The sequence below is a fragment of the Mus pahari genome, chromosome 21, assembly GCF_900095145.1.
Source record: "Mus pahari chromosome 21, PAHARI_EIJ_v1.1, whole genome shotgun sequence".
Lineage (NCBI taxonomy): Eukaryota > Metazoa > Chordata > Mammalia > Rodentia > Muridae > Mus > Mus pahari.
In genome coordinates, this window is record NC_034610.1 from 26,388,157 (window position 1) to 26,410,748 (window position 22,592).

The 22,592-nt window shown below is 50.6% G+C and overlaps 1 protein-coding gene across 1 annotated transcript in view; it reads left to right on the forward strand.

Annotated features, from left to right (window-relative positions):
• Pde9a (phosphodiesterase 9A) overlaps positions 1-22,592 on the forward strand; it is an 89,432-nt gene that overhangs the window by 24,221 nt on the left and 42,619 nt on the right. The window contains exons 2-4 of the mRNA XM_021221665.2: positions 3,210-3,280; positions 4,538-4,615; positions 9,528-9,571. Coding sequence (XP_021077324.1) covers positions 3,210-3,280; positions 4,538-4,615; positions 9,528-9,571 — 193 coding nt within the window. The remainder of the gene's footprint in view (positions 1-3,209; positions 3,281-4,537; positions 4,616-9,527; positions 9,572-22,592) is intronic.

Below are 22,592 nucleotides of genomic sequence, written 5' to 3' on the forward strand. Positions count from 1 at the left end.
TTTCATTTCGGTTTAAAAAAAAAACTACCAGTTTGTTTTTAAAAAATTGCTTACAAAGAAGCAAAAAGGGCTTCTTTGTGGAGCTAGAAAATCTACACAATAAAATCTTCTTGGGGTTCATTCTGTGCTCTGGGGTGAATTCTGCTGGACGTGGTCCAGAGCCTCACCTTGTTGTTTTTCTGTTTGTCCTACCCATCCTGGACATCCTATGGAGGTGGTCATGGAGGTCTGTCTGGACTGGGCTTGGGGGGGGGTCTGAAATTTACTGTTCCTGGTGTGGTCCTTCACCGAACTTCTTCAGAATCACAAAATTTGACAGTAGAACCTTAAACAGCATCTGTCACTCATGCTAGCTGTCTCTTGATGACAGCTGCTGCCTCTGTGGGCCCATTCTACAGAACTTAAAATTGAGGCACCAAGAAGTGGGTGAGACCCAGAGAGATGGCTTAGTAGGTAAAGGGACTTAACTTGCAGCCATGGCACACATGCATATTCACAACTAAATAAATGTAAAGTAAAAACAAAAGAAGTCAGGGAGTTTTCTCCTACTTACAGAAACGAGGAGGGCAGAGAGTCCCACAGGGTAGATACCACATGGGCTCTAAGAGGCCTTGGTGTAAGTGGTCCTCAGCTATAGAGAGGATGCAACTTCAGCATCAGTTCTGTGGGTTGTGGAGTGCTGGAAAAGCCCCTCCCAACCACATGGTACCCTAAGTGTCTGTGCAGGGGAGATGGAGAGCAAGACCTTTTGTAGAGGAATAGCTGGTCCGCAGCTTCACATCCAATATCCTGTAGCCTCTCAGCCCCTCAGAGGCCCCCCTCTGAGCCTTGTGAAAACAAAGTATACATTAGCTCACCCAGGTGCTGTGCACAGCAGCCCAGAGCTGGCCCAGGACCCATTGCTTCTCTGACTGCAGGCACACTTTGAAGCGCCTCTTACCCCGCCCTTGTTTTTGTTTTTTTTTTTTTTTTGGAAGTCCCCAGGGGAAGATGGATCATAAAAAGGGCCTTCATACCCCTCCCCCTTTGCTGCCCCCACCTCTAGCTCATACTAGTGTGAGACATCAAAAACCAAACCGCAGAGACAGTGAGCTACAAGACCCGTCTGCCTTGATGGCTGAACGGCTAGGACCCCAAGCTGACTCAGGACTCTCTGGGCAACATTAACTGTATAATAATAATACTAATACTGGCACTGGGTAAAAGTGTGCTCTGCTGACAGTGGGAACCGAAGATGCTGCCACCATGTGTAGATAGCAGGATGAAGAGAGGGAAGGAGGGCTAGGAAAGAGCCAGAGACTGGAGTGGGGACACTTAGCCAGGATGCAGCCTGGGAGGAGGCAAGCCCTAGGAAGGTCCATGCCCAGCAGAGAGTTGGATCGCCCCTGTGGGTGACAGGAGCTAGCAGGGCCAAGCAAAGAAAAAATGACACTATTCAGGGGTGTGGCAGGGGTAAGATGAGATGAGAACTGAGCCAGAGAGAAAAAACAAAAAGTAAGAGTCAGGGTAGGTCCGAAGAGAACTGCAATGGCATCCGGAGCTGGGGACATTGGGGACAGAGTCATGAATGGTGCAGATCACAAGTGTGGCCGGTGGTACAGAAACAAAAGGGTGGGATGGGCAAGGCGTGAACATGCCTCTGCTTTTGTGTCTTTTGTATCATTTTGTATCACTGACCGGGCAGTGTGAGGGAAACGGCCAGTCAGAGTAAGGCCAAGATGGGAGAGGGTCATCTCTTTGCTCTATTTCACTATTTTGAAGTAGAGCAAGAAGCAACTCAGCTGAAGAGACAGTGCCGGGCATCAAAAATAACAACTGACTTATCGGCCCTGTCCTCTCCTACACGTGGGGACTGAACGGTGTTTGCTGCAGTAAGCCAGGGGACATGTCTATGGAATGAAAGTGGGGCTTGTGGGGTGCCAGGGAATCCCAGCACTCCAAAGCTGGAGACCAGGGATTCAAATTATGGTTCACAGTGTAACACTGTCTCAGAAAGGGTGACACTGTCTCAGAAAGGGTGACACTGTCTCAGAAAGGGTGACACTGTCTCAGAAAGGGTGACACTGTCTCAGAAAGGGGCTGGGTGAGTTATCTCAGTGTCCCACACACCCACTGCTGTCTGTTGATATGGGAGGCCCTGGGTCTGATCCTCAGGACGAGAGAGGAAGGAGAGGAGAGAGGGAGGGATGGGGAAAAAAAAGCAATGTGATAGATAGATAGATAGATAGATAGATAGATAGATAGATAGATAGATAGAGATAATATATATTAATATTTATTAATTATGTACAAGAAGAAATCAGTGATGATAATAAAATAGGCTACCATAGGAAAAGAGCTGAGGCTCACATCAGGGCTCTCGTACACACCAGGCCGATGCAAGGCAAGCCCTTGCTGTCCTACAGGGTGGGAACTGAACGCTCTGTAGCGTTCAGCCACAGTGCACACGGTTTCCATTTTGCTGTGACAAATAGCGACTTGCAGCTGTTTCTTATGATTCTGATTTCCCCTTTGATCTAGTCATTCAGCCCCAAATCCTCATTTCCCAAAGACTAAAAGGCAATCTTTTAAAAAGGAGGGGGAAAAAATCAAGAAATTTAAGTGTGCTTCTCCGATAATTTCTCCATGAGCTGACTGGAGACTAGCTGTGCTGCAGTACCCTGGAAGTTCATTTTCAGTTTTGTGCCGCACACAGCCTGGGTCACTGCAGGCACAAAGAAGTGGGCAAGTGATTTATTCTCACCTAACAAAGGAACTGAGCATTTCCACAATCTGTATACACCGACCACATGAAAAGATGCCCACGTGGCATCCGAGAGCCCACAGCTTTGAAAAGTAACCCTCAGTTTCAAACAGCAAGGGAGTGTGGGACCCAGCATCTCCATGGAAACCAGTGGGCGCTCTGCTACCTCACTGCCTGTGGATTGTGCTTTTTCACATATGTGTATGTGTGCACACATGTGTTCATGTATGTAGCAGCACATGTGCACATGTGCATGTGGGAAACCAGAGATCAACTTTAGCCGATATTCCCCAGAAGCTGTGTGTCATGTTTGTTGAGGGAGCACCTCTCACTGGCCTGGGTGACCGGCATGTAGAACTGGGACCGGTGTCCCAAATTCTAGGGACTGAACTTGGGTCATCGCGCTTAGGTAGGAAGCACATTATGCCCTGAGCCAACTCTCCAGCTCAACTTCTGTGTTTTGCAGGTGGTTTTCAGCAAGTACTGCAACTCCAGTGACATCATGGACCTGTTCTGTATCGCCACCGGCCTACCTCGGTGAGTGTCTCCCCGTGTGCTCTGTGAGAAGAGCTGTGCTATCCCCACAGCAGACCAGACAAGGGTGAAGCTACAAGTTGGTGTTAGTGGGCAGAAGAATCCCCCGGGCTTCTGCTGTGATTTCTCTTAAATCAGTGAAGCAAAACCCATGGGAAGCTCTGTCCTGGCTCGACCGCTGGCCCAGCCTTAGGGTCCAGCTGCCCCAGAGCTCAACTAGAGCTCCATCTTCAGAGCTGGGTTTCCCTTTCACGCCTTCGCTCACTGTTGAGGAAGGAGGACTGTTGTGTTTAGAGTTGCCCCGGCCACAAATAACTAAGTACTTTTGATTCCAGGAGTATTAGACACGGGACTCATTTCAAAGATGCACTAAAGCAGTTGCCTAGCCTACAAAATCTTCAAAAAATTCACCCCACAGTTTCTTTCCTAAATCCAGCCTGTATTGGCACAGGACTTTTCTAATTAGAGATGGCTCAGTGGTTAAGAGCACCAACTGCTCTTCCAGAGGTCCTGAGTTCAATTCCCAGCAACCACATGGTGGCTCACAACCATCTGTAATGAGATCTGATGGCCTCTTCTGGTGTGTCTGAAGACAGCTAGAGTGTACTTATATACTGTATATAAAATAAATAAATCTTTTATAAAAAATATTCCCAGCTGAGGGTCAGAGGGCTTAGTTCTTTTGGCTGAGGTATCAGCTTATCAAAAGCCCCTAGCTGAGAGGCTGGGAGAGAGATGGAGCAGGCTCAGAAGCAGCGAGATGAGCACTGGTTCCCATCTCCGGTCTAAAGCGAGGTTTTGTGCACCGCAGCTTCCCTGCATCTCCCAACCCAATAAATTATCCTCGCTCTGGTTCCCACTTTAAATTATTTAAAAGTTGACAGGCCCTTAGAATGCACTTGCCCTTTTCACTTGACTTGATAAGGGGTGGAGGGTGGGGTGCGTATCTGCAGGACAAGCAGCTGTCCCTACCTGCCCTTAACTAAAGACACCTGGTCCCCTGTTCTCAAGTCCTGGCCCCTCCGGCCTCTGTCACCTGAGGCCCATGTGCAGCTGGGGTTGGGGCCGGAGAGCAACGCTGACATGCGTGTTAAAGCTGACATGAGTGTTAAAGCTGACACGCGTGTTAAAGTTGACATGTGTGTTAAAGCTGACATGTGTGTTAAAGCTGACATGAGTGTTAAAGCTGACACAAGTGTTAAAGCTGACACGCGTGTTAAAGCTGACACACATGTTAAAGCTGACATGCGTGTTTTACAGGAACACCACCATCTCCCTTTTGACCACAGACGACGCCATGGTCTCCATCGATCCCACCATGCCTGCGAATTCAGAGCGGTAAGCGACTCCTCCTGGGGTGTCTTACTTGTCTATGATGTGTGCCAGGGAGTCTGCAATTTGGCTTTGTTTACTACTGCTGAGATGTGTGAAGTTCCAGCAGGAGAGGGAAGGAGGCAGATGGGAGACTGGCGGAGGCTTGGTTCACTCCTGCTGGGGAAACCATTTTCCCTGTGAGGAGGCCGTGTGCAGACACAGGGGACTGGGCTAGGAGCACGGCTCCAGCCTGAGGAACCCTTGTGGGAGAACTGGGGTTCCCTAACTTTCAGTGCATAGGAGGTAGGAGGCTGAGGCACAGAAGGTGCCTCGTGAAAATGGGTAGGAGAGCGAGAGCCGGTTATCTGGACCCTGATGGAGGACATGGGAAGGGCCCTGAAATCAAGGATGTCGCTTTTCCATGTGGCCTTGGAAAGCCCCTGTAGTCTCCAGGTCATTTGTATAGTTCAGCAAAACAGAACTTGCAAGTGCAGCCTCTGGAACTGGCAGGATGGATCAGTGGATAAAGCGCTTGCACGCAAGCCTAAAGACACAAGTTCAAACCCAGGACCCACATGAAGATGGAAGGAGAGACCAAATTCTACAAAGTTGTCTGTTGACTTCTACATATCACACACACACACACACACACACACAATCATTTTAAAATTTTTAATATGCTCTCAGAAGAGTACCGGAGATAAACAATGAGCCACTGGGGAAATGTGTCTTCAGGGTCCTCTGGGACCTCTCTGTTTCTCCTGACCACCAATCCACAGGACTCGGAGGAGGTTTGGGGGCCTCTATCAATCTGGTCATCACGGTTCCTGTGATGGACCCATGGCCATCTCTGAGCCCACAGGAGAATGCAGATACCAGGCAGACACACCTACATCCTTGGTTTCTCTGGGTAAGCAGTATTTGAGTTCAGGGATGGGGCCAGCTGGGACCTGCACCTAAGCTCCGAGTGGTTCCCCACCCATAAGAGTAACGTGAACACTCACCCACAAAGAAACTCTAGCTCCTTCCTGCTTTCAGAAACACAGATCGGTGAGGCCCCAGTGATTGTGTGTGTGTGTGTGTGTGTGTGTGTGTGTGTGTGGTGTGTGTGTGAGCTTGAGTACATACGCACTCACATACATGCGCACACAGGTATGCACACACTTGCACACCTGTGTACACATGCAGGCACACACGCATGTACACATACACGTGCTTTCAGAAACACAGATCAATGAGACCCCAGTGATTATGGCTGACATACTTTTGTCTTGAACATGGCTGGTACTGGTCCTAACAGCCCTCGGCCTCAGCCCGATCGCCACACTAGGCATACCCATAATACTCAGGCACAGGACATCGGTCCCTCCATCTTGCCCCCCAGAGTCAGGGTTCCAGTCAGACCCACTGGTCCTCCCTCCCTCTGATCCAGACTCCCACAAGGCTCGTGGCTCATTGGCTCCTGAAAGACTCCAGTGACAGTAACATGTGACATGTGTGACATGTGTGTCATCTCCAGCCTACCTGACCCAGAACTCCATCAAGATGAAGGAACTGAGGGGCCCCTCGCCTCAAGACCCAGAATCCTAAAGTGGCCATGTTGAGGGTGGGATTTCTCTATGTAAGCAAGCTGTGTAAGCAAGGTCTCGGTCCCACAAAGCCATGTGGGTTTTGCTGACTTCAGTTATAACAGGTGTAACAATTCAGCTAGCAGAGATAATCAAACTATACAGGGAACAGAGAACAAGTGTCTATGTGACCCCAGGACCTCCTGAACAAGAAAACACAGTAACACACATACATGTGTGTGTGAGCTTGAGTGCATACACATGCACACACACTCACATATGTGTGCATCAAAATGCACATGAGAGCGCACATGCACACACATATACACACATGCATGTACACACAGATGTACATGTGCATCAAAACATACACAAGAGCACACATGCATGTGCATATACACACGGATACACACATACACACACACGTACACACATGTGCATTGAAACACACTTGAGAGCACACATGCACGAATGCATGCACATGCACACAAGCCCAAGGGTCCATAATGAGCACCGCATCATTTGTGGCATGCTGAAAACTACCTCTCAGATGCAGACAAGATGGAAATGCATGAGGTGGGATGGGTGTCTGGTGCTGCTGTGTGTTGGGGGTCACAGAGGTGTGGGTACAGAGACAGAGACACAGAAGGTTGAGGGAGGCAGGAACATGAACAACACATTTGTGGGCTCAGGCCTAAGTTACCTAGGTCTGGTGATGGCCACACGCAGTGGATAGGTGGAGGTGAGGCGCCCGTGTGGACACATGGGAGATGGGGAGGCAGCAGACATAGGCATGGCGGGCCACACTTGCCCAAGGTGTGACATTCCTGTCTTCAGGGTCTCCGTGTCCTCCCTCACGTCCACCTCCCTCCTCTCTTCCCCCTTCTCAGCATCTCATCCTGAGCTTGTGTAGTGGGAAGGGGTTGTCGCCTCCATGCTGAAGGCCCGTGTGTGTCAGGGCATATGGGTCAGGACACATCTGGCCTGGAGATTCCCAGTCCTGGTGTCCACAGGGGGACCTGGCTTGGGGCGTGCCTGTCTGTCGTGAAGACGTGCATCTGCTCACCCACGCTGGTGGCTCGGTATAAACCAGGTCCGATGAACAGTGGCCCCTACTGTACATTAAAACTGGCAAGCTCTTTTAAAGGGGTCTGGTTAGCCCACAAGCCCCTCTGAGAGTTATTAATCCAGGTCTTGGTGAAGCTTTGCAAAGGGTTCTAGAGTGCAGACCCTGGGGTGAGACCCACGGACTGAAGGGAACCCCTGGAACCCCACTGGACTTAGATGTGGGCCTGTGACCTGGAAGTTCTGCCCTCTGAGCCAGGCTACCACCATTCTCAGAGGTCACAGTACGGGCAGGATATACTCTTCCATCTGTGTGACCCCCGCCCAGCTTCCCCACAAGCATAGGCCCACCCCTAGCCCCACCCATGCCCACCCATGGTGGCAGGTGGCCACACACCTGCATGCCTGATCACTTATGTTTGCGTTTTTAACTTTCCCCACCTCTGAAGAGCACAGGGTTCTTCAGCTTGGTCATGGTCACCTACCCATCCCACCCCGCTCGTTCCAGCCTCCCACTGGGGGAAGGGACCTGACTATAGATGGCAACCCTCATTCACACACTTGGAGCTGATTCCTGTTCTCCGGATGGATTCTCCATGACTCCCGAGTCTCCGAGGTTTCTGGCTAGCCACCTCCATCCTGGCGGGAGGCGTAACTGTCTGCATCTCTCCCAGCTTCTTGCTTTCTGGGCTGTTTCTCTGCACCTGTTTCAAACCTTAAGTCACCTCTGTGAGATGGGAGGCCAGTCGGTTGGAGCTGGCAAGACCTGATGAGTGGCTTGTTCCTCAGGACTGATGAGTGAGAGCAGACGTATCAGAGCGTGGCCAGATGGAGCTACAGTTTTGCTCATAGAGGGCCTTACCCCATCTGGCTCCTTTCTCTGACCAAAGAATGTTCTAGGTCTGGTTGTGTTCGGCTCTCGGCTATGTCTCTTGGACTCTGCCCTTGCTCTCTTTCTGGAGAAGGGGGACAGATGCTTGCATGGTGTGAGAAGAGTGAGGCCATATGGTGCAGCATACGGAGCGAGGAGAGGGCCAAAATTGACACCATGCATTTCTGACATAACACAAACACATCTTGGGTTTCCGATTTTAGCCAAGTTGTGAGACACACAGCTTTCCGCTGGGTAAAGCAACCAGGCGCCAGCGAGGAGGGCCGTACAGCCGTCCCTCCGCTCAGTGCACATGGCTCTCAGATGCCCAGCTGGCGCCGGGCTGCTGCGTCCCAGGGCATCATAAGGAAAGCCAGTGCCCAGGCAGTTAAGATTGCAGAACAGACACGCAATGAAAGTCCAAGGTCGTTTATCAGCTCCAAAGTGGGGAGGGTTTATGTCACTTACATTATATTAACAGTGTCCAGGAAGAGAGTGAGGAAGCTGTAACTCAATTCAGATGGAGCCAAGAGTTTATTCAGTCCTGGAAGACATGTCACTGGCTCTGCAGAACTGAGCTTCCAGGATTTGGGAACCAGGAGCCAAGACGAAGGAAGAGGCCATGAGATGTAGCCAGGAAGCTTTGCCTGTGGTCTGAGGGTCTCACAATCTCTGTCCAGACCCCCCCTTACCTCTGGCTAGTGGCATCTGCTTGCTGGTTACATTCAGGCCAAAGTACCATGAGATGATGAACGGATCACCCATCCCAAAGATAGACACCGTAACACTATGTCTGTCCCTCCAGAAACCCACACTTGAACATAGGAGATCATTGCTCATAACAGGAACATCTCAGCTTTGTTCACTGCCAGCTCCTACCACAGTGGGCTCTCAGAACATCCTGCCATCCAGATAGCCCAAGTCTTCTGCACAGCTTCAAACAGGATGGCAAATAACGGGGTGTGGTTTGGGCAGGGTCAGCAGCTCCAGGGCAGTGCTGTAAGAGACAAGGGGGAGCCAGTTTGCACTGTTTGGGGGGTAGAACTGGGCAAGAATGTCAGGGGCTTTTGGTTCCACCTGATGATGTATCTCTGGTTCTTAATTATATTGGCAATAGAAATTTGCTTCCTTATAATCAAATGTGAACATTATGAAGGAACTTCAGGTAAATTATATAATTTTTTAAAATGAGATGCATCTGAATGAGAGAACTCAGAACGGCAAGGTTGCAGGGAAGGGGTGTTGGGGTGTAGCTCAGTGGCAGAGCATGAGTTTGTGCTGTGCAGGGCCTGGGGTTCCATCTCCAGCACCTCAAGATAAGAAGAAAACAAATCAGCTGACCAGGATTGAAATGCCCCCTAGGGAGTGCTTATCTGCTGGCAGCAGCCGGAGCCTCTGGCAGCCACTCACTGCAGACACTCTTCTTTTACAGCACTCCCTACAAGGTGAGACCTGTGGCCGTCAAGCAAGTGTCTGGTAAGGCCCTGTTATCACTTTTTAAATAAGGAGAGAGAAAGAGAATTCCAGCCTCCCTCCCTTCTCCCCCCCTTCCATGTGATGTAATGTGTATTGATTAGGTGTTTGAATCTACTGCCACTGTCGTGTCTGACACTGTTCACTTCCAGGTGGCCCCTCTGAGTTCCCACCCAGACCCGGAGAACATGATCGATCCTGGGGTCATTTCACCCCATTCTACCTGGGTTCCCAGACCCACACCCATCTCCATTCCTGTGAGCTGCAAAGTCAGGTCTCCACCCCACCAGCTTTGCCAGGGTGCTGCAGCCCGCATGGGATTCTCACAGAATCCCATTTCCTTTAGGATTTTTTTTTTTTTGAAAAATCATTTCTATTTGTATGTGATTTATGCACAATAAGATGCTCCCGCTCCAGCGAGCACCTGGATGCATTCTGGTGCATCTGCACGCCGCTGTCACCGTCGGTGAAGTCAAGGTTCCGTGCATATTTATTCTCTTGTGTCCCTTGCTCAGCTGCCTCCGTCCACAGCTGGCTCACTTTGGGAGATCATCCAGTGGACCGTGTTTCCCAGAGTTTGTGCGAGGCATTAGGGAGGAGGGGTATACATGCTTTTCATTCCTGACTATGTGCATATGTATGGAGCCCAGACTTGAACCTCCAGTCGATGTCCTTCCTTATGAACCAGCTCCTCATGAGTTCTGTCTTGCTTCTTGAGACAGGGTCTCTCATTGTCCTCTGCCTATCCAGCCCTGGATACTGTGTGTGTGTGTGTGTGTGTGTGTGTGTGTGTGTGTGTGTGTGTGCACTTTACCAACTGTGCCAATCTCCCCAGCCCCCTTTCCAGGGTTTCATGCAGAAAAAATGACCCAGGAAGTGAGTTTGCGTGAGGCTTCTGAGAGCCGCCGGTGTCACGAGCTCCGGCCACTGTGCCTGGTAGTTGCTAAGGGTCATCTTGATGTTTTTCCTTCATTTCCAGATGACATTTGGGCCATTTTTTTAATGAGTCAAGCTGCTGTGGATTAAAGAGTGGGGGTGGGAGTGGGGCTGGAGTGGGGCTGTGGGGTCACGGGGTCAAGTGTAAGTTTAGCTCCATCCAAACCTGCTGCTTCCTTTTTCTGGCATCTCTGTTGCAGCTGGCTCCTTTCTTGGAGCTCTGCAACTGTCAGTCCCTCTGATGGCTGCAGATGTGGAATGCGCCGCGGTTTCAATTTGTGAATTTTTTTTTTTTTACTTTAGTTTGTGATTCCCTAATGATGACTAACCATGAGTGTCTTTGAAGTATCCATTTTATATTTATTTTATGACATCTCTGGCCAGCTCCTCGGTAGCTCTCGGTGGCCACTCCCGCACTTACCGAGTTGTGAGGCTTCTTGATGCGTGAAAGAGTCACACTTAGTGTCTAGCCTGTTGACTTGATAAAATACTCTGACGGGCACAGCTGAGGGAGAAGAGGTTCATTTTGGCTCACAGTTCAAGGCTGCACCGTCCATCCTGGTGGGGAAATCAAGGCGGCAGGAGCTTAAAGTTGGTCACATGGCATGTGTAAGGTCCTGGGTTAAATTCCTACCACTGCAAAAAACACATACACATACATATACATCATATACATCATATGCATCATATACATGTGCATCATATACATCATATACACATATATACATCATATACATATACAAATACTACATATACATATGGCTTTTGCGCTAGAAAAGTTAATCCTGATACATACTCAAAGAATGGGTTTTTTTGTAACTCTGGAGCCAAGCCGTACTGGAGTCAGGTTCTTGGGATCTGACTCACTAACAGAAGCTAGAACAAAGCCTAAGCGGGAACTTTGGGAAGTAAGAGCTGAGCTCCCTGGAGGGCAGGCAGAGGGCACACTCGAACAGCTGGTCCAGGGATGCTGAAACTCCTCCCACAGTTGGGGTCCTGGGAGATACCGAGGACTTTGAGAAACAGACAGCGCTGCAGAGGACCAACGCTCAGGATGGCGGAGTGAACGCAGAGTGAAGGATGACTCGTCTCAGTGGGCCAGGGTGGGACAGAACCAGAAAGCACCTGCCTCATGCCGTCAGCATGAGCATCCTTTAAGTGAGGGAAGAGCCTGAGAGGGTGGCTTCTCTGAGAACGGCAGCAGGGTGAGTGAGGCCAGCAGCAGTAAACTTCTGCTCAACAGAAAAGGCCAAGAGGTAGCGGTGCACACCTTTGATCCCAGCACTTGGGAGGCAGAGACAGGCAGGTCTCTGTGAGTTCAAGGACAGCCTGGTCTACAGAGTGGGTTCTAGGATAGTCAGGGCTACACAGAGAACAAAAAAAAAAAAAAAAAAAAAAAAAAAAAAAAAAAGGCAGGTCTCTGCTCTTGGAGACAGAAGCAACCAGGGGAGGTCTGGGCCAGGTCTGGGTCTGCTCTGCCCTCCAGATCAACCTGGCCGTGCCAATGCAAACTCTGCAATGAGAAAGAGCTGTCTCCAGAGGTAGTGTCTGTCCCCGACCCCCAGAGATGTCAGCACCTCCCTCACGAATTTCTTCAATCATGTTCCTAGTCAACCCAAGAGGCTCTGGGTGCCAGGCCACCCTTTCTTCCAGTGTACCAGTGAGGGCCAAGTTGGTGTCCCAGAGACGGCTGACACCTAAGGGCAGAAAAGGGACTCGGCCACCCCTTGAGCAGGTTCTCAGGCATTCTTGATTTTTCTATTTCCCCAACACAACTTCCACTCTCACTTCTAACCCCAGTCCCACCCCAACCCCAACCCCACCCTACCTTTGTCCCAAGGCCACTAATTAATCCACTCAGACATCCTTGAGGTCAAGGCCATGGCTCCAAAGGCCCCTCAACAAACGGGCCACACCCACCGCAGCTTAAGAACAAAGAAGAGGAAGTGGAATTCTTCTTCTAAGGCTGGCCACCAGCAGTCTGGCCTCTACCTGCCCTTCCCAGGGGGCTTCCCTCCCGCCCAGTGTCAGAGAATGCCCCCACCAGACCTAGGGAGTGTGCTCTGCTGTTTGATACTTAAACACCCAGGAGACACCCAGAGAAGAGCATCCCCCCGGAGCTAGGGCTTCAGGGGGGGGGGGCAGGCCAGTCTTGGCCACCGGGTTGTAGAGAGTTCTACTGCCCCTGCTGGGTTTGGTGAGGGAAGGCTGCCTGCCTTCTCTCTGCAGATGTGGCAACCTCTGTAAAGACGGAAGTCTCTGCCTTGCTGCTCAGGAGGCTGGGAAGGAGACAGCCTGAGCCTGAGATTTCAAGATGAGGCTGGGCTACACAGACCTTCCAAAACTTAAGAAAGGAGGCAGCAGAAGGGAGGTGTGTGTGTGTGGGAGGAATCTTTTTCCCCAGCACTGGGAGACAATCCTGCTTCTAGATTGCTTCTCCTTTTATGGGGGAAATAAAGTCAGTAGCTGTGACAGAAGCCATCGGACAGGCTTTTTTATGTCAATGGCATCCGTAGTCCATCATTTTTATTTTAAGTAGCTAAAATTGAGGCGTTTCTCAATGGCAATATATACCTTTGTGGTTGACAGCCCACTGCAGCATGCCTGCCTGAGAGAGACAAAGATGTTGGAATACTAGCCACAGTCCTGAGCCCTCAGACCCATATAGGACCAAAGTGTGATCCTGTGAAAGAAGCAAGCTGACCCTGGTCTGAGCCGCCCTCAGGTGAAGGCCAAAGCAGAGGCTGCCACACTGCACAGCGGCCGACGGGAAACAGACTCCTGCTTCACTTCTTGCCCTAAGCAAGATGCAAAGCAAAGTGTGTGGAGCTGGTGGGACCTGTAGTGTCCCTGTGGTCCCCGGAAGAGCTGGGTGCCCGTGGTTTTCTCAAGACACAGCGGCTGTTGACCACTGGGTCACACTCAACCTGGGGACAGGCATCTTCAGTTTCTGAACCCTGCAGGGAGCTTGCGGGTTCTGTATGCCCTCCATTCCCCCAGCCTTCCCCTAGAGCCCAGATCAGGCCTGTGCAGCCACACTCTGCCAGTTTGGTATCCATCTGGTTGAGGCAGGTCCCGTGTAGTCTGTTCAACAGCATATGCCATCAGCACCACTGGGTAAGGCTACAGTGCAGGGGATGTCCAGGGCCTTGTTTACAGACGCTTCCTTGGTACCACCGCTGTTTCCAAAGGACAGAGGGCAGGGTACAAGTGGCAAGTGGCCAGTGATATATAGTGCTCAGAATTCCTGCTGGGGACAGGCACACCGCCTCCCCCTTCCTTGTGGAGATAGAGGCAGCCTTTGCTGGAGATCTAGGAAAGACTATGTCAAAGGGGTCGTGTATTCTTGAGGGTGAAACTTCACCCTGCACATGCTCCCACATGCTCCCACATGCTCCCACATGCTCGCACACGCTCCCACACGCTCCCACATGCTCCCACACGCTGTGAGCCTAGTGTCTCAGTGACTACAGCAGAGGCCTCCAAGGCCAGAAGGTGCCCCTGAGAAGGCATCAGGAATGTCTATAGCGCCACCGCAGAACTCCAAGCCCTGCCACATGGAACATTCTGCCAGATCCGCTCAGACCAGAGAAAGCAGCCCGTCAGTGTGGCGGGCACGCTTATCTTAGAAGACAGAAGATGAGGTCCACCCCTTGGGGAATTTGCATTCAGCTTCCCTGTTTGCCCAGACATCATTTGCATGCTGCTACACCCACGGTTCAGCCTGTGGTGGAACAGGTTTTCTGCTTGTCATTGTGTATCTGTGTATCCTTAAATGTTTCCATCACCCTATGGAAGCTGGCACCTGAGGGCCCTGAGTCTTCCTTTCCTACCCCTCCTCTCCCAGGCTTGGGCAGCCTCTAGCCTACATAGTCTATAGATCTCCCTAGTCCCCATGTTTCAGATATGCCACTGTGGCATTTGGGGGTACATCTTGGGGGCCACATGTTCTGTGCGGTACAAAGTTGCTGTACCATTCAACCTAGGGGTAACTGATGTTGCCTCATATGGGTGGGCCACATTTTGACCCCCATTCATCAGGGAACACGCCTGAGGCTTGTAGCTATTGTTTGCAATACTGCTCTGAATTTTCGAGTGTATTTTTGGGTGGATGTTACATTCATCCAACATTGTAACTGTTTCAAGAAACAGGGGGAGTTGAATAAGCCCGTCATTCTTTTTAGAAATCCAATAGACATGAGGGGAAGGGCCTGAAGGTTCCCAGCAAAGCATAGGACTCCAGCCTCACCTGTCCTTAATGTCCCCATATCTCAGTGGGCAGTTCTGAAACCCACCAACCACATCCTTCCCCATCCCTGTGTCCCCTCTGCCTGAGGACTTCCTTTGATGAGGGAAGACCCGCAGTACTGGATAGCCAGTGCTCCAGACATCTCTTCCAAGAGGACAGTCTTCTGATATCACCAAGGCAGGAGCCCAGAGGGACCCCAGAGTACCCATCTTCATACTTCCACAATGGTCACTTCCTCGTGCACGTGCCTCTGTTTCCCCTCCTTTGGAAGACTTTCTGCATAACCTCCCTAAATGATCTCTAGATCCCTTTTGTGGGAGCCCAGACTTAGAGCTTTGAACTTGAAAATAGGAATCCAAGAATAAAGGGCCCATCTGAAGCTGCATTCATCCGCCAGCTGCGTGAAGTGGCCTTAGGATAGCTATCTCGCCCCATGTGCTTCCATTTCCTGTGCAGAACAGGAATTAAAATAGACACCTCCGCAGGGTTCTTCAGAGGGTAAGTGATGTAATTTATGCAGCATGCCTACTGAGGGCTGGCCACTTAGCAATGCTCAACAAATGGTAGCTATCATTTAAAGTAACCTCGCGGGCAGCCACTGGGCAAAAGCTTGGCTCAACAGAACCTCAGGATTTCAATGGAGTGGGGATGAGATCCCTCAGGGCCAGACCTGGCTTGTGGGCTCTGGGTTTGCTCGGAAGCCAAGTTCCTGCTCTGAATTTGGACGCAGATATGTTACTCATGAGCAACAATAATGTTTCTTAATAATATTTTCTATATTTAGTGCCGTTCCATCCCAAAGCACAGAGGCTTTTAGGCGTCATAAACACATCCTTAATCATCCTTGCCTGCATTATTTTTTAAAAACAAATAGGATGCAGCGTATAAAACGCAACACATAACTGTTCCTGGAGTTGCTTGCTCACGATTCTCCTCCAGGGCGGTCGAGCTGGCCAGGGCTGCAGCAGGCCACAGCCAGAAACGTGGGTGGCAAGCAGTGGCTGTCCTGGCTGCAGGGCTCCTTTTGGATAAGAACAGCTCTGGCATTGAATACTACTAGTGCTTCAGGGCCATGCATGGTCCATCTCCCCTCTGTACTGACATCCCTGAGGTCCAGCAGAACACAGTCTTCAGCCAGATCTAACCTGAATGCGCAGTTCCACAGGATACCATGTGAGGAATTCGATAAAGGCTAGCTAGCCATCATGCCAGTCAAGACAGATATTTCCACCAACCTTGAAAGCTTCCCCAAATGCACTCCATAAGAAGCCACCATCTCTGTCTGTTTCGGCAGCTTGCATTGCCAGCTCTCAAGGGCCACTAAGTGCAGAGACCTACTGTGTGCCACCCACCTTGTTGCCTGGACTCTCTGGTTCGGTGCCACAGGCTTTGCCCACTTCTGGGCTGCTCAGCATGCTTAAGTCCCTATGGGTGGACATGGGGGGTTCAGCTGCTTTGATCGCCATGAAGCCCTTACCGTGGGCATGCTTGCGGACACTGCTTCCTGGTTGCAGCCTGGCAGCAAGAGTGTGCCTTATATGTGTGTTAACCCTCCCACATGCCAGGAGCTGAAACCAGGCTCTCCTGGCGTTATTTGAGATAATTTCAGGAAGTCCTCTGAGAAAGGGGAAACTGAGGCAGAGAAGGACCGTGGGCTCCTGAGGACGTAGGTGAATGCTGTAGGCAGATGCAGCATTCATTGTCACAGTGCCTGAGTCTTTCACGGCTACGCAGTACCAGCTGAGACATTCAAGTCGGTATGAGATCCGCTGTATCTGGTGCAGGTCCACTTGTTTCCCAGGCTGCCGGGCAGGTGTTTTATATATGTACCGGCCATTTGAGTATCTTACTTGGCAAACTGTCCCAAGCTTTCTGGCCACTTTTTCAACTGGCTCCTATGGTTTTATGATGGCTCGCTGTAGAACACTAATCCGTGTGGTTTTCTTCTGTCACACGGAGCTGTGTTTTCTCTGGTCCCGGGCTTGGATTTTTCCATCGCCCCCCGCCCCTCCCCCACCACCTTTTCCATGCCCAGAAATGAGGTCATCAGAGGGGCAAGTGGATTTGACGACATGGAAATAACACATTTTCTTTGCCGTTTTTAGTGCTTCCCTGGTCTTCTCTCAGAATCAGCTTTCGTCTTAAAGCTGTGATCCGTCTCAGATCAATTTACAGAGCGGTCACCATGCAGCCTTCTCTCTAAATGCACGCACGCACGCATGCACGCACGCACGCACGCACGCTGTGACAGCCAGACCTGCTAAGAGTCTGGCTGCTCAGGACACGCTTGCACCTTCTCAGAAACAGACTGCCAATCAACACAGCTCCTTCTAGCCTTTCAGTGACTGCTCTGTCTGTCCTTCTGTCTGCTCCGATTGTTCCTTAGATCATGGACCTGTTGCTTTAAGACTCAGGTGTGGTAGCCTGGGGAAATACCTCCTTGTGTGAGGGAACTGGTGTGCCCTGCTGGGGATGGTTAGACCACTGGGGTATTAGTGGAGAAACATGCCCAGTCCCTTCCCCCTTGCAACTATAAGATAATTTACAGTCCTGACCGGCGCATGCCACCTTGCCCCTTGGTATGGCGACAAGGCCAGGCGGTGGGGACTTCCTACTGCTGCCTGAAAACCTGCAAAGTAAGGAGCTTTCTCTCTCTGAGGACCGCTGCCCCTCCAGGCCCTCGCCGTGCCGTCCCTCCTAATGCAGCCCCCTCTGTTTTAGAAGGAAGCCTCTCTTCCCCCTCAAAGCCCACCCTGCTGCCTCTGCTCTCCCCGTGGCTCTCTACCCTCCACTTTCCTATGAAAACTACAAGTTACTCATTTCTATGTTCCTACTGGGCTGCTCTTAGCTCCAATTGGCCAGCCCACGTGGCCACTTTTTTTGTTTTTTGTTTTTGTTTTTTGTGTTTTTTTGTTTTGCTGGCTCAGCTAATCCATGGTTTCTCCTTTCTCCTCTCCTATACATTCTTCTGTTTCATGGTGGCTGCTCTCTGCTTCTCCCAAACCCACCATACCTTAACCCTACCCAGCTTCTCTCTGCCCAGCTATTGGCTGTCAACATCTTTATTCACCAATCACAATTAACTGGGGGCGGGGTCACTCAACATCAATATCTCAACTCTGGGATGCCAGTCTTGAGGACTCCAAATTAGCATTAGAATACCAATAGCATTAGGCCAACCCATTAGGCAGCTCCTTTCCCATCAACCACCCTGGTTCCTAGCATCAGTATTAAACAAACTACATGGTGTGGGCAGGGAGAACACCATACATATATGTCTTCCTTTTTGGGTTGATTTTAAGTAACTTGATTGTTTTCTCCATTGTCAATTTCAAAAGAAATGTAAGAACGTATCTACAACATTGTGAGTACTTTCAACGTATTGATGGATTTAGAGTACCTTGATGTCGCTCCTATATTGAGGCTTCCCATCCAAGACTCACTTTGTAGCCCTGCATTGCCTTGATTTTGCTTTGTAGATGAGGCTGTCTTCGAACACACATGTTACACATCTACTGATGAGGCTAAGGTTGACTTTGTCAATACAAAGGAAACTCCATTTCCCTGTGTTCTGGCAGTTAGACAAAAGCCAGCATACTTCCCCTCTATCAAAGGAGCCCTTTCCCTTTTCACTGGCAGAAGGGACAAATGGCTACCTGTGGTGCCAATTAGATACCAGGGCACACGCTGGGTCCAGGCTCCCTGAGTATCACAAACACCCGTTAAGCATTTCAGAGTCCACGCTAGCATCCTGGCTCCTCTCAGCTCCTCATACCCTGCCTCCTACCCTAAACTGCTCCAGCTCATGGTCTTCCCTCCCCCAGATATTCAGTTCTCCTTATAACCCCGCTAGATTGCTGTGCTCTCTCGGACATCTCTTGGCTTCATTCTCTTTGTCTTCATCTCTCACCAGCATCACCCTGCACACGCACACACACGCACACACACATATATAAGTGTACCTGCATGTGCACACTCACATGTGGGTGCATACATACATGCACACACACATACACTGGTGTGTGCATGCACATACACATATGCACACTCATATGTGTGTGCACACACAGACACATGTACACATAGAGGCTCACACATACACACATGCACACATACATATACAAGCATGCATGCATGTGCACACATACACATGCACACTCACATGTGGGCACACACATATATGCACACTCACACATATGCTGCTGTGCACGTGCAATACACACATGCACATTTACATGCATGTGCATGCACACATATATGCACACATACACACTCATATGAAGGTGCACACCCACAGACACATGCATACATACATGCACGTGCACACACACTCACACACTTGTGTGCACACATGCCTGCATGCACATGTGTGCACACACACATGCATACTCACATGTGGGCACACATGGATCCATGCACATGAACACAGGAATGCATACACATACACATGTTCAGCAGAACATCTACAATAAATAATTCCCCATACCATCAGGCAGTCATACCATCAAGTTATGCAGGCTTGGCCATGAGGCCCCTTGGGGTTTGTTTGAGAGGTTTGTTGTTGTTTATTTGTTTGTTTTTCTGATCTCAGGTTTTGTCGTTTTTCCTTTTCTGCTGCCTCTCATGTTAGTTAGACAGATGTCCACATCCCGTCTCACTCCTGCCCCCTGCTTCTCAGCCACCTTCAGCATCACTCAGAGCTGCTGCTGTAAGCAGGGTGGTCTCCACCCTCCACTCATCTCCAACTAATAGACTTGATAGTTTTAGATTTATAGCAAAGTTAAATGACAAGTGCAGTTCCTATCTACCCCCTCCCTACACCCTCAGTGACAGACATGTCATACTGTCATACTCTCTGGAGCCCATAGTTCACTGTGGGCCACTCTTGGCTTTCCTTACTCTCCAGTCCTTATAAATACACAGTGCCATGCATGTGTCCCCCGGCGTGGCCTCATCATGGATAGCTTTAACCTCCTCGGCTTCCAGAAGTCTGATGGTGCCTAAAGCCCTGCCTCCTCGGGAAGCCAAGAATGGGGAATCATTAAGACTAGCATGTGAGGATCAAAGCCAAAGTGGCTAGCAGGGAGTGTGTGTGTGTGTGTGTGTATGTGTGTGTGTGTGTGTGTGTGTGTGTGAGGAAGCCGAGAGTGGGGAATCATTAAGACTAGCATGTGAGGATCAAAGCCAAAGTGGCTAGCAGGGAGTATGGGGTGCATGTATATATGTATGTGGGAGTATGGGGGTGTGCATGTATGTGTGTAGTGTGTGTAGTGTGTGTAGTGTGTGTGTATGCATGGTGTGTATGTGTGGTATGTGTGTGGTGTGTGTGGTGTGTATGTGTGTGTGTATTTCCACTGCTCCTTGCTGCCTCCCACCCCCATCTTCCCTGTCTCCCTGGTTTTTCCTTTTCCTGTAGTTGGAACCTTTCCGACCAGCTTCTTTCGTTTGCTCCTGTGCAGTGGGGTCCTTTCTCCGCCTTTCCCCTCTCTTGTCCATACACACCAACGTCTCTTCCTCCATTCCCTGGGAAGGTGGGGTGGGCACAAGGACAGAAAGGATGCTGTGCACCTGAGGTCACAGTCGTGCAGACCACACAGACAGGGACAGACCTCCATCTCCCACCCCAAAAACAGTGCCATGCCGTAGACACACTCCCATACCCGATGGCTCCAAACCACCACGACATTGGCTTGCAGACATCAGGGTCCTTGGCTCCTTGGCTGGGCTGGTCACTGACATGCCCTCTGCCAGTCCTTCGGCTGCTGAGACGCCGATTTCCCAGCAGGGCAAACTCGGAGGACCTGTTGCTTTAAGAAGGCCAGGCAAAGTCACTGTTAATCATATAACTTTATTGTCCTGGGTCATAAAGGAAGTGTGTCCCCCCTCCCCCTTCCTTCTGAATGTCAGTTTTATGGTGCCCATAAACAATGAGCCNGCCAGTGACCCTTCCAGCCTTAGAACATCCCCACAGGCTGTTTAGAAGGTGGNCTGGCCTGGAGGGCAGCTGCAGAGCCTGGGAGAGACGAGAAGTNGGACAGGAGGTGAGTCTGGTCCCTCTTGGCTCCCAGAGCAAGGGCCGAGAGTCAGTCCACTCTCTGTTAGGGGGAGGGTGGCACCGAGAGGGAAAATATCTGCATCTTCTGTTGACTTCAGGGCTCCTGGGAGGCTTTTCTCTTTGAGTCTAAGGAACGGGGCTTATTTTCCTTAATATGGTGGCTGATGGTGATGATGATGATGGTGATGATGATGATGACGACTGACGACGAGACCCAAAGAAAGGTAGAAATATCGTTGTTGTTGTTGTTGTTGTTGTTGTTTGAGTCTCGCTCCATTTTGGTTTCGTTTTTTCGGAACTTTAGGAAGTTTCTGTTGAGTGCATGCAGCTGGGAGAATGGTCAGAAACCCCCATCTGCTGCCTGCAGTTGAGCCTGTGGCTCCATCTGAATAGAGTAGGAGCAAGCCCTGTGGAGTTGTAAGCCATCGCTGCCTGCCTGCCAGGTGAGGCTTGGCAGTGTGTCCTTTGTTTTCCATTTCGGGAAGGATCTCACTGTGTAACCCAGGCTGGCCTCCTACTCACTGTCCCCTTGCCTCAGCCGCCCCAGTTGGAGGATTACCTGTGTGTGTCAGCATGCACCCCGCCCCTGAAACTCATAAAGCTTTTTCTACAGGGTCAGAGAGCTAAGATGTAGGTGGCACCCATGCAGGAGACTGGGACAGGGAAGAGGGGAGATGTCCAAATCAACTTGGGGGTTAGGGCACGGAAAACCTGACAGAGCTATTGCCCTATTCAGCTNAGTATGCAAAGAACTTCGAGACACCAGCCTGCCTGACTCAGNTAGCATTCTGTGTACAATTGCTCCTTGCAAAAGAATGACAGAATTTCCTGGNTGTCCCTTTAACCAAATCTTTGTGTCCTTCTGCCACTCAATGACAGGAGTCCTGGACAGGGTCAGGAATTGTCTGAAACATAAACAGTTCCAGGAAGTGGGCGAGGCAGGGACAGGTTCCTTGAATGTTCCCCTATAACCCGAGCTGGAGTTGGACTTAAGACTGGGCGGCCATGGTCTGCAGCATGGGGAAACCCCATAGGGCAGGGCACCTATCCCGTTTGTGCCTGTTTGAATCCTACCAGCTGGATTCTGTCTGAGAACCTTGAACCTGACACCCCAGTAGCTCCCCCAGAACTGACAGAGGTTTGGTCCATTCCAGACCCCTCTTCAGAGGATATGAGAGCTGGGTTTAATCTGCTCCCCTGCTGTGTTGTCCAAACATCCTCGAAGTGGGACCTCTTAGATTCCCCTAAGATTGCCCTAGAATGAAACTCAGCACTCCTGAGCTAATATGAGAGATCCCCAGCTCCGGGCAGGCAGCGTTTATTGTGGACGCTTGCCTGGGAAGTCTGCAGCAGGCAGCAGGAGCTAAAGTGACAACAAGCAAGAAGCTGCCTGGCCTGCCCAGGCTGTGTGCTTGGCTCTGAGGCTGTGTGCTTGGCTTCTCAGCCTGGAGGAAGCTGTTCTTCGCAACACAAGGCGCTCGCCTACCTTTGCTACACTCAGTACCTGGGAGTCCTCCCCGGTGTGTTCCATCAGCTCCTTTACACTCACGGGAGCCTCAGCGGCCAGTGGGTATTCTGCATAGCCTGCTAACTCCGCTCCTGGAGTTTCCCTAGGAAACAAGGTCGGGCTGCGTGGCTCAGGTGGCTTAGCATCGGCTAAGCCGACTCCCTCTCCCCAGACTCTTTCTCTTCTATGCTTAAAACCTTTGCGGTCCAGAGGGATCCCAAGGAGATGACAGTTGCCTGCAGCAATGATTCATGGGCATGCTTGACTACCTCTGACT